At 39.2% G+C, this 18,671-nt stretch overlaps 1 protein-coding gene across 1 annotated transcript; it reads left to right on the forward strand.

The window, feature by feature from the left end:
- Positions 1 to 648: 648 nt before the first annotated feature.
- Positions 649 to 18,248, forward strand: LOC126827531 (uncharacterized). Its single transcript, XM_050556985.2, has 12 exons — positions 649 to 812; positions 1,733 to 2,143; positions 4,234 to 4,379; positions 4,723 to 4,824; positions 5,335 to 5,434; positions 5,988 to 6,636; positions 7,753 to 7,930; positions 9,379 to 9,571; positions 10,917 to 11,081; positions 11,734 to 11,809; positions 15,195 to 15,253; positions 16,997 to 18,248. Exons 2-12 carry the CDS (start codon positions 2,068 to 2,070, stop codon positions 17,191 to 17,193), a joined length of 1,941 nt encoding a protein of 646 aa, XP_050412942.2. The 5' UTR covers positions 649 to 812; positions 1,733 to 2,067; the 3' UTR covers positions 17,194 to 18,248.
- The last annotated feature ends 423 nt before the right edge of the window (positions 18,249 to 18,671 follow it).

The following is an 18,671-nucleotide window of genomic DNA, read 5'->3' on the forward strand; positions in this document are numbered from 1 at the left end:
ACAAGGGACCACATTGCTTTAAAATAGAATGGGGATGTTTAGGGGTGAATAGCTATTGTATTTTTCCCCAAGTACAAACTTTAAAATCATAACTTAGGAATTAGGTTCCCATTGGGTTGGAGTTCGGTTGGATTGGGTTAGGGTTAGGGTTGGATTGACCTATTGTGTTTGTCTGAACTAATCATAGCAATATGGGTGCCTATTGGGTTAGGGTTGGTTTGGGTTAGGATTAGATTGCCATTTTTGTGTTTATCGGAACTATTCATAGCAATATCGGAACAGAAAATTGTGAGGGAAATGAAAACTAAAAAAAAAAAAAAAAAATACCATTGATGTGTTTTGGATTAGTATCGGAAGTAAAACACAAACGAAAGTGGAGAGAAATATTGATGATTTTTGCTTCAGAATGCGCAACGTGAGGTGAACAACCACAGCATTAATGGGTGATTTGTATTCAAGTCAGGTTTAAAAGGAAGTCGTTACGACTTGATGTTACAGCAATTTCCAATGATTCATCGATCCAAATCGATTCAAATCGATGAATGAGTAGTAACGATGTTTTGTTTTTCTTGCAAAGCACACAATAAAAAAAAAATTGACAGCTCGATGAAAATATGACTTTGGTTGTGGCGTGAATATAATCCGCAAGAAGGTCAGTCATTTTGGAGGCATTGATCTTTATGGAATGTCGCGTTTCATATTAGTCTTGAAATTGTATTTTGTGTTTACAATGTGACAAAGACATGTCAATGCGCAATTCAGAACAAGCAAAACCAACGCTTCTTTAAAACCAACAAAAGGAATAAGATATTGTGAGCTATATTTCTAAAATTTGTTATTAATGCTTATCCAGAATCATAAACATTTTTATCGGTGAACTGTTTGTATGGCATAAAGTGATAGGAAAAAATACAAAATACAACTTTATGGATAACAATCACCACCAGAAACTGTAATAGTGCAACGTTTCAGAAATCAAATGTGACCTTAACAGTGGAATTTCCACATGATCTTCGTCGAATTCAAAATATTCAGGGTTCTTGTGCGTGCACGCCAACGTGTACACCGGACCTCGGTTTTTGGTCACAATCCGAAGGACTAGACACTGTCAAGAAGAAACCACACCGGAAAATATGTTTCAACAAATATTCTCTTGTCGTTATCGAGCACACGGTTAAGCAATAATAGTATGGATAACGACAAAAAAATACTAAGCATTGAAATAGTGCTCTATTAAAGGACAATATTGGTGTCAGTCATTATCACATATGTAACTGCGTAATAATGGTTTCAACAACAGGATATCTGACAATTCAATAAAGTAATTGAATATCATTAGATAAGAGAACACGAGAAAAATAGAAATAGTCTAATGATATTCAATTACTTTATTGAATTGTCAGATATCCTCTTACAGTCTCATATAACAACTTTTGGTCTTTGGAGGAATTATTAGTATAAGCAGAAATTCGCCCGGGTATCTGTTATCACTCGTCACTTCAGTCAGTTATATAGAGGGGTAACTCATGTTTTCCTTTTGCGTTCGTCACTTCCGATTGGTGAAACCTTTATTACGCATCTATCGTAGCAATGATCTCTGTGTTAGAATTATATCTGGAACGTGTTTAACCAGTTCTATCACATATGTGATAATGACTGACACCAATATTGTCCTTTAAAGTTGCGGGTGATTGTTATCTGCAAAGCTTTGTTTTCTATTTATGTTTTTTAGAAGAGACCTCACGGATATTTTAAAGGATTTTGATGTACTTGTATAAACACCTGCTAACGAATTCGTCCGTCAGATTTTCAGCCCTTTTCATTACTGGTGAAAATCGAATGTGCCGGTCGTTGAAATAAGACAAAACTACTATTAGTTTCGTTTCGTGAGGTACAGAATGACTGAATTTGATGTTAAATAGGTTTTTATATCATGAGTATCCGAGTGTTTCTGAGAAGACTGTTCAAATTTACCGTTAAGTTAATGAAATGTCGAAAAGTCAGCAGAGTGTCCAGAAGGTGTGGATGCTGCTCCACATAAACCCAAATTAAACTGCTGGGGTAAACATGAAGAACTTGAAATTACGGATCTTGGTGCTGCTTTGGATGTTTTTCGTGGTGACGCGCCAGCATGAGTCAACAGGTAGGCCAATTTTTATAAGCACTCATTTCATGTGAGAGTATATGGTCGCCACCCCTGTCCGTCCGTTCACAAGCAGTGTAGAGATACTACAGATCTGGAGTTTTGTATTGTTTTAATTTTGAACTTGCTGGTGGAGGTTCGTTGAGTCATAAGGATCTACCATATAGAAATCCAGAGTCGCTCAACGATTTTATTTCGCAGAGGTACTGGTCCTGTCACTGAAACCTATAAACTAATTGGAAATGAAATGAAATGGGACTTAAAGTCCCACTATTCTGCAGCAACTGGGCTAATGAAGACTAAACCCATGTAAACGTTCTGCATGTCACAGCTTTCCATACTTGTTTGATTCAAACTTTCTTGGATTATTTAGCTTTTCCTCTAAGGTGGTACCCTGTGGATATATGAAGTCGCAACTCGATATGTCACCGAAAACTTACAAACAGTTTTTGAGAACTGTTTTCAAACTGTGTGTGAAATGATCTCTTCTAAAGCTGCCAATGCTCTACTGGTAAGAGATTTACCGCATTGCTCCCGTCGGATTTTGTTTACAAACTTGCTGGAATTACTGAACCAGTCATATTGAGAACCCCTTCGAATTCAAATTGTCATTCATTTCCAGAACGAGATATGGCATATGTCACCAAAATTTGGAAATGTTCTACAGGTTAGATTGTTTACGATTTTATACAAGCATCTGACACCACTGCTCCCGTCAAAAGACAACACCTAGTAACTCACGTTTATCTTATTTTGAGAAAACAAAGGAAAACGTAATGGATGAATATTAAACCCCAGCTTATGCATTGATTTGACTATTGAGTTACTAGGTTTTCTGTGGCATACTAGGCAAATGAAGGAAGTTGCTAGGTTGTGTCATGGGTGTAGCTGCTTACAAAATCAAACGATTGGAATATCTTGTACAATAACAGGAAGCACATACCCTAGTAACTACAAAATTGGTCCTAACTCAATTTTGATAAAAAAAAAAGTGAGTTACTAGGTTTTGAATTTTGACTGGAGATTGTCATTTGAATATAGCATGATAGCATGTACATTTTTGTTGTACTTCTGCATTTCGTGCTTCGTCAACTTTTGGTGCAATATATCCCGGTGGAAGCTGACGTGCTATAAAAATCCATTTCATTCTTTCATTCCTTAGCCAACTTGCACCTTGGAAGCTATAGCCTCATGACCTTTGTCAATCAAACCCGAGCACCCTGAATGGGCTACAATGATAAGGGATCACTTACCTAATTTTTGTCAACAGAAATGAAGCTGGCCATGGACCATGTGCTATTTTATCGGACGAAATAAAATATTGTTAACGTCCTACTGTTCTGCTCCGACTGGGCTGTTTAAGACGGGCATACGCCATACAGTGTGCTATGACGCAAATTTGCCCGGACAACGGCGCTACGCCCTACTCCTATATCGAATTCCAACAGCCAAGGGATCTTTTACGTGCACGCCAATGTGTACACCGGGCCTCGTTTTTTCGTATTATCCGAACGACTAGACAGCTGTTCTTGTCAGACCCCCCCCCCTCCACGTCACGCATCACGGACATGCTGAAAACCACAACGGAAAATCCCAATGAACTTTTCCGGACGACAGCAGTGCTTCATCGAATTCCAACTGACAATGGTTCTTTTATACACACTCCAATCAGCACACGTGTGGACCTTGGTTTGTTGTCCCATCCGACAGACTGGCAATCTTTGCCTTACGAAGATTTCCGACCTGCTCTAATGACAAAGGGAAACTAGGCTGGAAAATACCTACCGAGAAACGTTCTCGGTCAACACCGGGATCGACCCTTAGACTCCCTGTTTAGTGACCCAGGATGATACTAAGTATCTAGAGCTGAAAAACAACCTCACTGGGCCTGAATACTCCATTAGACGCTATACATCCCAAAAGGCCAAGACTGCGATTTTCATCAAGGAAATGGAGACGATGAATTTTCTTGTTCACCCTCCAGTTCAAACTCTAGCGATGGACTCCAGCCGCGACATCACCCACGATGGAAGCGGGTGTTAAGCTCCACAAACGAACAAACGAAACATCCTCTATCGTCTTTCCTTCAGATTTCACCTGTGAAGGATATTTAACGATGATTGATAGTGGATACCAATATGGCGTGAAGGATAGAGTTGATTTCACCTTCAATATAGCATTTACATCCATGAATACAACCAACCTCACCATCAATATACACGGCGATTCTCTACAGGTAACAACTTCTTCGTCTTTAGCATCCAATCCCGGTCCACGTACATATTACGCTCGTTGGAGTTTTCAAACAAAATGACAGACTCAATGACAGACCTTATGATCAAACGCGTACGCGTTAACCATTCGACCACCCAACCCCGCAACAAACAAGATGAATCTACCCTGAAAAATACCAAGGAACTTTTTCGGCTAACACCGATATCGAACCCGGTACCCTCTGGTCTGTGACTCAGCTGCATATTCACTACCAAAACCTTTTTATTCCACTTACTAATGGTCAAGTTCCTTTTGTTTCATGACTTCAAGTTTCAAAAAACTGTTATTTATTTTATTTTTTTCAGTTTGAGAGTGAAATATCTCAAGTATCTATGGCATGGAATATTGTACCCAGTGACGGCGATAACACGACTCTTTCACCCTATCTTCACGGTTCTACCACTACGGTAAATTTGTTAAACCCGGCATCTTGACTACAGTACAATTCGCTCCTAATTCGTATTTCCAGATGTTGTTAGACAATGGGTGGGGTGGGTGGGTGGGTCAGAGTGTGGTCGACAATAGCACCCACCATAATTGTATACAGTTGCTGTATCAGCACATGTTGCTGTATTAACACTTGTTGTATCGATACGTGTTGTGGTATCAACACTTGTTGTGGTATCAACACTTGTTGTGGTATCAACACTGTGGTGTCAACACTTCTTGTCTGGACGTCACTCAACTAGATCGGTCGAAATATATTTCTACTGTGTCTTTCTTGTATTCATTGTTAAGTTTTTCTCTGTTTTATTGTGGGCTTGGTTTTCACTGTGAGCGAAGTATATATTATTGCAGGGCCGACGGATCCATGCATATGTACAGGACCGGGTTTACCTACTTGTAGGCCCTAGACCAAATTCATCAGTGGACCCCAGTTGATTGACTTTTAAACCTTTCTCTTGTACCTGTTGCAGGAAGAACTGGCCTGGACGTCATCAGTTTATCAAATAAAGATCAACGACTTTCCGGAGAGCTCCTGGAATTTCACCGGCAACTTCACAGCTGTAGTTTCAGGTTGGTACCATTTTAAATTTCTAGGGTGCGGGGGCGTTTTGGGGCCAAAGTTCCCGGCGTACACGGAATGTGTCCTTTTGGGATTGCGAACACTAGAAACTGGACAGTTCGGGAAAGATTCTAGTTCGCTGGCACAGCAAGATCACTATATATAAGAAATTAATTGACTAAATTACGTACACATTTCTCACTAGATTACAAAGCAGGAGGTCCCTGGTAAAATCAAGAAACTTCAAAGATTTCCGAACGTGGTTTGGCCTTGTCAGTGGTGAAGGGCGGGTTTTTGACACGAAAATAGGTCACGTGTAAATGTTAGCGTGCATGTAAAAGAATCCCTGGTAGTTGGAATCTGTGCAGAATTGCCCTCAAAGCATACTACATGGTGTATGCCAATCTTCATTGGCCGTGTTAGTGCAGAAAAGTGGGCCGTTTTATTAGCCGTGTTGGTGCAGACAAGTGGGACGTTAAACCCCACTTCATTGGTTTGTCAATGGAAAAGAGTATACTGTACACAGTGTTATTTATCAAAATAATCAGCTTAATTTGTTTTCAGACGCAGCTGGACCAGGATCACTGGTTCGTGGCATCATCGACCTGAAATTCAGCATTGACAATGATTCGTACTCCGACCAGTTGGTATCCGACTACGTCTACACCCTGCCATTAAGGATCTGGCCAGTTCCTCATAACGGCTCCTTAACCCTTCAAGACCCCCTGCTGAATGAAGTCTATATGACTTTCACCGAGGGTACGGTTACACCGAAAGTCACTGTAATGACACCGTTCGATAATTCATCCAAAGAAGTCACCATTACCATGCAGAGGATTTCAGCTAACGCAACACACGGAATCAGCGATAGCGATATAGATTCGCTGACATCGTCCTATCCGTATTTCCGTTCCACTCCGGAGACCTACCAGAATGACATTGGGATAATACAGCTTCCGACTGTATCTCGAACGGACCAGGATGTGTATAACGAGTCTGAGATAGCCGTTAAGGTGAGAGGTCGCTTGGAGGATTTTACGGATATTAGTAGCGTAAGTAAGCTGGATGTCGGACTCGGGGTGATGTTTGGTAAGACGATGATCTGGGTGTCTAAAACTGTAGCAGATATCGGAGTCGGTGTCCAGCCTGGTGATAGAAGACCGGTCCTGTCATTAGACATGTACCAAGTGTGTGTTATACCTAACCAGGAAAGGTAAGAGCTCTGAAACAGGGTCTTATCGTTCTATCTCTCCATTGGCCGTACGCCATCATCATAATGAGTTAGAAACATGACCTTGGATGAGTCAAACATTTCGTATACATTTTGAAGATACCGAACATTACCTTTTAACCTGTCCTCTACATTCCGATGCACGTAAACATTCAATTTTTACGTTACCCCAAAACGTGATTTCAATACAGACATTATTAAAAGGCACTGACGATATTATTATTTCAAGTATTATCTTTGAACAAGTCCATAGATTTCTAGACATCTCCGGAAGGTTTAAATAAAAAAGTTATCCAGTAGCCATATAAATATGGCAAATCTGAAATTGTAAATATGTACATAGCCCCCCCCCCCCCTCCTCCTTTTTTTTGTTCATTTTATACTTATCCTATTTAGATTTATTTTATCATAACATGGCTATATAGTCTTTTTGTATATATTTTCTATCATATAGGAAAGAGGTAATATAGGCCTGGCCTGTTCCTCAATCCTTTTCTGTGAATAAAATATTGTTTTGTACACATGCACGCATGAAATCAATCTGGTTAAAGTACAGATCTATATTTCGTTTCGCGTCAGAGGTCATACGAGCGGCTTTTGAACCTATGGCGTTAGACATTTGATTAACCAATCAGCGTTGATGTTTCTAGTGGGTTACCCACAGTTCTGTGTACCTCACTTCAAAAACTCGCCGTAACAGACCGTTTCATTGGCTAATCAGCCAGGATGCGGGTTATGTAACAACTGTTCCAGATCCTAGTGGTGTAAAGACAAGTAAAACAAAATTTTGAACTTTAAAAAAGCCAATCGAAATAATATCTGTGTTTTAATCAGATTGACTTGAAATTGTTTCAACATAATATTGAGACGGTCCTTTCCCATGCGCAATAAAACAGTATTGGCAAATAAAAATGGATCAGTAGGCCCTTTGTACAGTGTAAACCAAAATATTTGAAGTGATGCGACGGTATATGAGGCCTAAAATGTGTGCGCAGGTTGATTTCTTTTGTAATACATGTATACACGCGCACAACTATGGATGTGAATAGAGCACGGTTAAAGGTATGACCAACTGAAGTTTGTTGTTCTATTTATCAGGTTCGATGTAACCGTGTCTATAGTGGGTAGACATACCTCCGCCTCAACAGCTACAGCCTATAATGTAACTCTCTTCCTGTATGCCATGGACAGTATGACACACGTCTCTTATGCCTTGAGTTTGGCCAAAGGTTATAGAAGCAAGTGGAATACTTCAGGAAATGTTCGAACATATGAGGTAAACTATTTATGCAGTCAACAATGATTGATATCACGGAAAACTATTGCCTGGTTCGCCTACATTGTCCCTGGGTCATGAGCTCAATGCATGAAAAGACGCAGAAATTCGTATTAAAGACTTATTATTGTACTTCTTCGTGGCCCTCTTTAAGGACGCTAACATTATTTTGTACTTCGTCTTGGCCCCTTTTTCAGACGATAACCTTATATTGTATTTGGTCATGGCTCTCTATAAAGATGCTAACTTTATTTTGTACTTCGTGCCCACCTCTTTATGGATGTAACCTTATATTGTGCTTGGTCGTGGAACTCTTTACGGACACTAATATTATATCGTACTTGGTTGTGGTACTCTTTACGGATGTAATGAAATGGGGTTTAACATCCTACTGTTCTGCTCCTATGCTGGGCTAATGAAGACGGGCATACGCCATACAGTGTGCTATGAGGGAAATTTTGCCCGGGCAGCGGCACTATCGCCTACTCTTATATCGAATTCCAACTGCCAAGGGATCTTTTACTTGCATTCCAATGTATACACGGGACCTCGGTTTTTCGTCTCATCCGAAGGACTAGACAGCTGTCCTTGCCAGGCCCTCCATCCTGCATCACTTACAAGGGGGAACCACGCCGGAAAATCTGGATGAACTTTCTCGGCCAATGCAGGGATCGAACACCCGACTTCCAGGCTAACGAGCCAGCGTCTTACCCACTTAGCCACGTGATCCCCTTTTACGGATGTAACCTTATAGTGTATTTAGTCATAGTCCTTTTTTACAGACGCTAATCTAAAATTGTGGCCCTCTTTATGGATGTTAACCTTATCGTGTACTTGGTCGTGATAGACTTAACTGACGTTTATTTTATATTGTATTTAGTCATAGCCCTCTTTACTGACGCTAATCTAAAATTGTACTTTGTCGTGGCCCTCTTTATGGATGTTAACGTTGTATTGTACATGGTCTTAACCCTCTTCTACGCATGCTAGCGTCGTCGTGATAAGCGAACTAAGATACTACCGTACGAATAACTGAATGCGTCACCTATCCCCTTCCCTTTATTACACTGAAATCCGTCCCACCAACCACTGAAATCCGTCCCACCAACCACTGAAATCCGCCCCACCAACCACTTAAATGAAAATTAACATATGTTAGCCTGTATTGACGAGACATTGATCCTCAGTCCATTCAAAAAGCAAATCTCTTTTTTTGCGGGGGGGTGGGGGGCAATGGTTAACGCGTTCGCGCTGGATAAAAAGGTCTTTCATTCAGTCAAGTGGCGTGGTTTCGATACCCCGCATGTACGTGACACGCGAAATATTGAAAAAGAATTGAACCATATGATAGTCATGAAATGACCTACTTTGTATCAAGTGGACGTTAAACCCCATTTCACTCTATATATATATTTGTTAAATCTTATTATTTGTTGTTTTATTATTAGGTGGAACGAATAACGTTTAGTACACCGATGCATACATCTGTTGTGGAACAGATAGACATGTCAACAGTTGCTATGCAACAAGCTGAAGATTTTGTTGTGATGGCTGAAATAGGGTACACAGATCGCTGGGTCAATGATGTAGAATTCTGGTCGGGGCTTCAATATGTTAAACTAGATCTACCTAGAAGATGTGGTGAGTCTCTTTCAAACTGTGTGCCAGTACGAAATAAATGAAATGGGGTTTTGACACCCTACTGTTCTGCACCGACTGGGCTAGTACGAAATAAAACGAATGTGAGGTATGTTACACAAAGAGCGTACCGGACAAATGTGCTGTCAATTACACAATGATACGGGCGCAGAGCGGAGAGTCTTGCAAAGAACATCGTCTTGTCGTCAGGTGAGACTAAACCCCCAAGTCCGGTGTACATGTTGGAATTCGGTGAAAAGTAGGTGGACACACCTGGCCGCTGTCAGGGCAAAATTCCCCTTATACCACTCTGCATGGCGCATGTCAGTCTGATTAAAATACAGATCTATATTTCGTTTTGTTTTTTATATACTTTCTTTTTTTTTTATAAACAATATTTTTATTCAGGATGTCTGAATGGGATTGGGGAACAGGCTTAGCGTATGTAAAACCCCTCTCCCTATACTTTTTATACTTTCGATGGCCTCTACTACATGGAGATCTGACCTGTTGTAGTGGAAGGTCGTGTCAGGGGTCATACGAGCGGCTTTTGAACCTATGGCGTCAGACAATTGATTAAGCAATCAGCGTTGATTTTTCTAGTGGAATACCCGCAGTTCCGTGTACAGCACACCAAGAACTCACCGTAACAGACCGTTTCATTGGCTAATCCCTTACATCAACCAAAACGCGGGTTATATAACAACTCTTTCAGATTCTAGTGTAGTAAAGACAAGTAAAACGAAATTTTGAACTATAGAAAACAAAACGGAATAGGATCTGTGTACTTCTTCATTAGACTGGATGGAGCAGAAATGTTGGACGTAAAACCCCTTTCAGTTCATATAGGGAATGCGTATGACTTTTATGATCGATAATACCATTTTCTGTTTAGAAATCAATTTGTTTTTTTTGTCTGTTGAGAAGTCGATTTGCCATAATTTATCTTGATTTCAACTTTTCGCTCATTTTGTATAATATTTAATAACTGTTCACAATAGTGTGGTGGCGGGATTCGTTCATTTCTATGTTCAAATTCCAGCGTGGTGCGAGAAAAACCCTCGAGATTCTTCGAGCCCGATTCTGACGATTATTTGTTATAAAAGCGCCCCGAGACTGACAAGAAAAGTGTTTATGGTCGTTCTGATCGGACGAAAGTCACACTGGCATGTACGTAATAGTTAGAATTTGACAAAATGTGGGCGGCAACGCCACTGCCCGGGCTAAATTCGCCCCCTCGCATGCATCGCGCATGAAACCATACAAATGAAAATTACCATTTTAAAATGAAAAAAGTGTTCTGTTACCGAGATGTTAAATCTTATTCCTTTTCATTATTATATTTCAGCTCAGAAACTGAGCTGGACTCACTCGACCAATTGTTCCTGCATCCACAACTCTACCCTGACCAGCTGTGGTTGTTGTGATGCTGGAGCGTGTCAATGTGGAGAGAGGAACCCAGGTATCTGTTTACCATGTGATATTCTGACGTTGTGTGAACCTACCATTGCTGGTAAGTACGTTCAAGTTTCCTCATGTCAGTGGCGCAGGACGGGAGGGCCTGGTATGGACAGCTGTCTAGTCATTCGGAATGGACGAAAAACCGAGGTCCCGTGTACTCATTGGAGTGCAGGTAAAAGATCCCTTGGCAGCTATAATTCGATATAAAAGTTGGACGTAGTGCCGCTGTCCTGGCAAAATTTTCCTTTTAGCACACTGTTATGCCTCCCTCTTACTCCCTTTCAGTATTTAGAAATCTGTACAATTTTCAACATTCTGTCGACGATATAAATACGCCAGCGCCAAGTGTTATGTAAAGTCGTTTCATGATAAAGCATGGAAGCTCATCCCTGGATGATATCATATCGGCGATATCACTTTGGTGGACGCGGAGTTAAATAAACTATTTGCTGATTACACTATTTTGCTTGAATACACTATTTTGCCTATACGTTTTAACGTTTTTTAGGATTTCGAATTCTGTCTTATGGTTTGGATTGTTCGTACTTGGTTTTATTTTATTTTATTTCACACACACATACACACCCTAGTTGTTTATTGCTATAAAAAAAATCAAAATAGTGTTATCTTTATTAGTTTTTAAACGTCAGGGTCGAAACCAAGAAGACAAACTTCTATATGTTATTGTTGTTTTGTTTTTCCAGGGTTTGTCGACTATTACAGTTATTTAGATGATTCTGAAGAATCGACAATAGTGTGCGATGCTTTCCACAAATACAGGTACAGTAAGGTCATCAGATATACCATTTATAAACTTTATATAGAAAGAAATTTCGACAAATCTTCTCTTATCGTTTTCAAGCAAAAATGAAATGAAATGAAATGGGGTTTCACGTCCTACTGTTCTGCTCCGGTTGAACTAATGAAGACGGCAAGCATAAATGAACTAAAAGGTACAATGAATGTTTGAAGTGTCTTTATATAGAGGGAGCCACACTGGTTCAGTGGGTAGGACGCTGGCTCGCTAGCCTGGAGGTCGGGTGTTCGATCCCTGCATTGGCCGAGAAAGTTCATCGCGATTTTCCGGCGTGGTTTCCCCTTGTCAGTGATGCAGGACGGAGGGCCTGACAAGGACAGCTGTCTAGTCGTTCAGATGGGACGAAAAACCGAGGTCCCGTGTACACATTGGCGTGCACGTAAAAGATCCCTTGGCAGTTGGAATTCGATATAAAAGTAGGTCGTAGCGCCGCTGCCCGGGCAAAATTTCCCTCATAGCACACTGTATGGCGTATGCCCGTCTTCATTAGCCCAGGTTAGGAGCAGAACAGTAGGACGTTAAACCCCATTTCATTTCATTTATCATAAAGTCTGTCATTGAGTCGACTGGCGTGGTTTCGAATCCCCGGTTGTACGGGGCAAGGAGTAGGGTCGCCTGTCCAACCTCGTGGGTTGTCTCCGGGGCCTCCAGTTTCCTCCCACTGCTAAAGACCCCTACGCGCAAGCGAATTATGTAAATAAAATTAAACCATGTTAGTCCCGAAATGACCTAGTTTGTGTCGAGTGGACGTTAAACACCATTTCTCTCTCTCTCTCAGACTCAATTTCATTTCATTTCTTTATACAGAACGACCATTCGACAAACATGATAAACTAAAAGGTACAATAAATGTTTGAATTGTCATTATTGTGCTCGATCGCTAAATGCCACCAGACCACGCATTATATCTGTACAAGCTTGTGATCGAATAAAATTATTTTAAACTTAAATTAGCTTAAACTCTTTGCTTAAGGTGAAATAGAGTTAATCTGATTAATTTAGATCATTGATACAATACTGAGATCTCCCACACGGAATCGACAGTTTGATGTTTACCCAGATCAAATTTTAATATTAAAAACATATGATATACAGAAAGAACAACAATACATATACTTCACCGCGTGCATAACATCTAGTAATTGGTTTTGACCCAGATTTCGTGTCAAAAATACTGACCCAGTTGTATTATCAGCCAGGAAATAAAGATATATTCTTCCTTTTCCATCTTTGACACTTATGTCACCAGGACTCAAATTCCTTCCTTCAATTTGTAATATTTTATGCGTTTACCTATATAACGCAAGCCAATAAAAAGGCGCTATGTACATGTAGTAACTAACAACAATCGACCCTCCTTCATATTTCTAATTTTGATTGAGTGCAAGCATCTCAAAGATGTTAGATGGCATTTTTACCATTGCCAGTCATTACACCAATTATTTGACCAACCTTGTCTATAATGTAAGTGTGTGTGTGTGTGTGTGGGGGGGGGGGATGGCCGAATGGTTAGCACATGCGCGCTGCGCTGTATCATACGGTCTGTCATTGAGTCAACTGGCGGGTTTCGATTCCCCGGTTTCACGTGACAAGGAGTAGGGTAACCTGTCCAACCTCGTGGATTTTCTCCGGGTCCTCCGGTTTCCTCCCACTGCTAAACACCCTACGCGCAAGCGAATTATTGAAATAAAATTGAATCATGTGTTAGTCCCGAAATGACCTAGTTTGTGTCGAGTGGACGTTAATCCCCATTTCTCTCTCTATATAATGTAAGACACTAGATTTTTGAATCAGGGACTGGTCGCTAACCGCTACTCATCTTGTTCTTGAGGTGATGCTCTTCGGCTCCGTCATGGAAATGGGCACGTTTCTTCTTTGAACCCTTTATCCTCGATTTGGTGAATTAGATGTTTGAATTTCATCCAACAACATGGTCTGTTATTGGTCCATAGTACGATCTACTTGTTTAGATCAAGGAGACAGGCTTTTGTTATAAATTTAAATTATATACACCACATCCATCATTTCATTTATATATTTTAGATATTTATATGCATAGTTATATAACTATTTTGTAATCATAAAACCCTGTGATATATGTTTTTATATGCATAGTTATATAACTATTTTGTAATCATAAAACCCTGTGATATATGTTTTTATATGCATAGTTATAACTATTTTGTCATTATAAAACCTGTGATATTTGTTTTTATATATGCATAGTTATAACTATTTTGTAATTATAAACCCTGTGATATATGTTTTTATATGTTTTCATGTGCATATAAATTTATTGATTGTGATATAATTTAGCCTGTCTCATTTTTATACGCCCACATTTTCACGTGGACGTATATTGTCGTCGCCCCTGCCCGTCCGTCCGTCCGTCCACAAACAATTGTGGACAGTCTACAGGTCACAATTTTTATCCGATTTCAACGAAACTTCAAATATAGGTTTATCACCCTAAGATCTGGATTCCTTTCGATATTGGCATGTATCGGACTGTAACTATATGGATTATGGCCCTTGATTGTACGAATAATCACGTTTTTAGCTTGTGAACACTGTAGAGGTCACAATTTTTATCCGATTTGGTTTAAACTTGAAATGTATGCTTATAACCCAAAGATCTCGGTTCCTTTCGATATTCGCGCATATCGGACCGTAACTTAATGAATTATGGCCCCTGATTGTAAGAAAAAATCGCGTTTTTAGAGGTCACAATTTTTATTCTATTTTGTTGAAACTTGAAATGTAAGTTTATAACCCAAAGATCTCAGTTCCTTTCGATATTCGCGCATATCGGGACGTAACTTCCGGAATTATGGCCCCTGATTGTACGAAAAATCACGTTTTTAGCTTGTGGACCCTATAGAGGTCATAATGTTTATCCCATTTAAAAAAACATATTATTATATCACCGTTACACCCTAAGGCCGGCTGAGGTCGAATTTCGTGGAAATCGGCTCAAAACTGACAGACAAAATGGCCGCCCCTCGTTCTCAAACAGCGTAAAAATATGGTATATCAAGGTTGTGGACCCTATAGAGGTCACAATTTTTTATCCGATTTTGTTGAAACTTAAAATGTAAGTTTATAACCCAAAGATCTCGGTTCCTTTCGATATTTGCGCATATCGAATTGTAATTTCCTGAATTATGGCCCTTGATTGTAGGAAAAATCACTTTCTTTTTAGCTTGTTCTCTATCCATCTCTCGAAAATGTGGGCGTATCCTGCCTGGCAGCCGCTGGTTCACCATGGACACAATATAACCCTGTTGGAGCTGACGTGCCATAAAACTTCATTTCATTAATGCATTCATTCTTATGTTTCTATTACAGACCAGGAAGAAAGGAGACATCCTGTTATCGACAGTTTAATAATGGACAACCCGATCAAGGTAGGTCCGCCTCAATCAGATTAAAACACAGACACTATTTCATTTCGTTTTAATAGTTCAAAATTTCGTTTTACTTGTCTTCACCACACTAGAATTTGTAAGAACTTTTAAATAACCTGCGTTCTGGTTGATATGAGGGATTAGTCAATGATGCACGGAACTGTGGGTAAACCACTAGAATGGTCAACGCCGATTAATTAATCACTGTCTGACGTCACATGGACAAAAGCAACTCGTATGAACTCTGACGCGACCTTCCACTACAACCGGTCAGATCTTCAAGAAGTGTAGGCCATCGAAAGTATAAAAAACGAAACGAAATATAGATTTGTGTTTTAATGCCGATAGGCTTTAAAGGACATAATTGGTGTCAGTCATTATTACATATGTGATAAAACTGGTTAAATACATTCCAAATATAATTTTAACACAGAGATCATTGCTACGGGAGACTTGTAACAAGCACGTGAAGAAACGGGAAGTGACGTCAAACATGACAAACACGAGTTGTCCTTCTATATAACTGACTGAAGTAACGAGCGATAACAGACAAACGATCGAATTTCATTTCACTGATAATTCCGTTAAAGTTGAAAAGTTATTATATGGGACGGTGAGAAGATATCTCACAATTCAAAAATAAAATTGGCTGTCACTAGATAAGGGACACGAGAAAAATAGAAAAATCCCGTGCATTCCCCCGTTTTTATTCATTCTGTTCTTAATAAAAACATGGTAATGCACGAACTTTTTCTAATTTGTTCGTTATCTTTTATCTACTGACAGCCAATTCTTCTTTTGAATTGTCAGATATCCTCTCATCGTCTCATATAACAACTTTTCATCTTCAACTGAATTATCAGTGAAATGAAATTCGATCGTTTGTTACAAGTTGGTCGGGACCCAATACACTCTGTTTTACACTAGACAGACAAGATTATCGTCTGAGCGGTCTGAAGGGATGTTCGGAAGCGAAAGCTTGTGCCACCGGGGACAGTTTTTGATAAAGACGACAGTATCCTCGCCAATTCGTCGTTTTATTATCTATAAAACTATACCTTTGTATTCAAAATGTCTGCTTCAGCGATACCAGAATCCGTATCAACCCTTTTAATGTCTATTTCAGCGTTAACGGGATCGGTAGCAGCTGTATTAATATCTATTTCAGCGTCACCAGTATCAGATTCAATGGTACTAATTTCTATTTCAGCATCACCAGCATCGGTAGCAGTTGTTTTAATGTCTATTTCAGTGGCACCAGTATCGGTATCAATTGTATTAAGGTCTATGTCAGCGTCACCAGTATCAGTTGTATTAATGTCTATTTCAGCGTTGCTAGCATCGTTATCAATTGTATTAATGCCTATTTCAGCGTCACCAGTATCAGTATCAATTGTATTAAGGTCTATTTCAGTGTCACCAGTATCAGTTGTATTAAGGTCTATTTCAGCGTTGCTAGCATCGTTATCAATTGTATTAATGCCTATTTCAGCGTCACCAGTATCTGTATCAATTGTATTAATGTCTTATTTCAGTGGCACCAGTATCGGTATCAATTGCATTAATGTCTATTTCAGCGTCACCAGTATCAGTATCAATTGTATTAATGTCTATTTCAGCGTCACCAAAATCGGTATCAGTTGTATTAATGTATATTTCAGCGGCACCAGCACCAGTATCAATTGTATTAATGTCTATTACAGTCAACGTTACCAGTATCAATTGTATTAATGTCTATTTCAGCGTTGCCAGCATCGGTAGCAGTTGTATTAGGCGTGGACATGATAACCAGAATCTTGTATGGTATCTCTAACCATGGTCTGGCCTACGTTCGATCGGCTGATGGTGGGTTGACTTGGATATCAATATCGCCTACACTATATTCCAACATGGCGACTACAGGCCATTTTAAATTGTCTTCTCTTGTCAACATTAACTAACCATTTGATGTAAAACTACACACGTAGTCAGAATGAGGACGCTATAGGGAGCTCGAGCAATGTTAAAGATCCAATATTTCAGACTAAAAGACAAATATAGATTCTTTGATTGGCATTTAGTAATTGAACATATTAACTCAAGGTACAATTTTATGGATATGTGAATAGTAGGCAAATATACTATTCACACACCTGTATCATTTGCTTGATAAATACGAGAGTATCCTCGTGGAAACGTCGCTTAGTATTTTAAACTCAGCAATTGTGTATCCATAAAATTCTATCTTGTGTTGACAAATATAGATATTTAGACCGTACACTATACTGCTTCAAAATTGTTAAATTTATGGCCATATCTAGTCGTCAATATTGAGTTCTTTTGATTTCACATCGATATATTTATTTCTCTAAAACAAAAATACACGGTAAATGATAATATGGACTTTTAGACTTTAGATCTATATAAAGTATTGTTATATACCAAATGTAGATTGTTCCAAAATTGTTAAGTTTATACCTAATGTAACCTATAGCCATATAAAGTTTAGAATGCATTCTATTCATTTCACATCAACATTTTGATTTCTCAAGTTACCCAAATCATTTTAATTTCTCAAATTATCCTTTTGATTTCTCAAATAATCCAAACACATTTTGAGTTCTTAAATTACCCAAATCATTTTGATTTCACAAATTACCCAAATCATTCTTATGTACGAAATTCCCCAAATCATTTCAATTTCTCGAATAGATATACGCCAAAAATAGAATTTCAGACCTTGCACTAACACAGTGGTCTTACCAAATGTAGATTGTTCCAAAATTGTTATAACTGATAAACCCTAACGTAACCCGTGGCCATTTAAAGTCCATATTACATTTTATTGATTAATTTACCTTTTGAAAATAAATACGGTAGGTGGACTTAATTGAATAGATTTTATTTTACACCCCAGTGACTGTCTGGTGATAAATATAACAAGGGAGCATCCTAATTTGTTAGGTTTAACGAAATGAATGTAACTAAGCCTTGGAATAAAATAGTTGATACACAATGTTGTGTGTTACTTCTAAAATGTGTTTATAAGTTGCTTTAATTAACTTGATGATATATTCCCTAAATGATATCTGGTTTCTATCTACAAACATCAAGGCCAAGGTGGTATCTAACCTACGTTTTATGTTTTAATCGTCTATACTTCTATTTAAATTAGTCGATGGCATTTAAAGCGGGACTTTTATTTGGGGAAACAAGAAATAAGGTGTTAGCCAGGGCCCCCTACTTTGGCCCGCGTGGGTTTTCTCCTCCTGTTTCCTCCGACTGCTAAAGACCGCTACGCGCAAGCGAATTATTGAAATAAAATTAAACCATAAGTTAGCCCCAAATGATCTAGTTTGTGTCGAGTGGACGTTAAACTCTCTCTCTCTCTCTCTCTCTCTCTCTCTCTCTCACACACACACACACACCACTGTTTTTA

Source organism: Patella vulgata, chromosome 7 (genome assembly GCF_932274485.2).
Source record: "Patella vulgata chromosome 7, xgPatVulg1.2, whole genome shotgun sequence".
Taxonomy (NCBI): Eukaryota; Metazoa; Mollusca; class Gastropoda; family Patellidae; genus Patella; species Patella vulgata.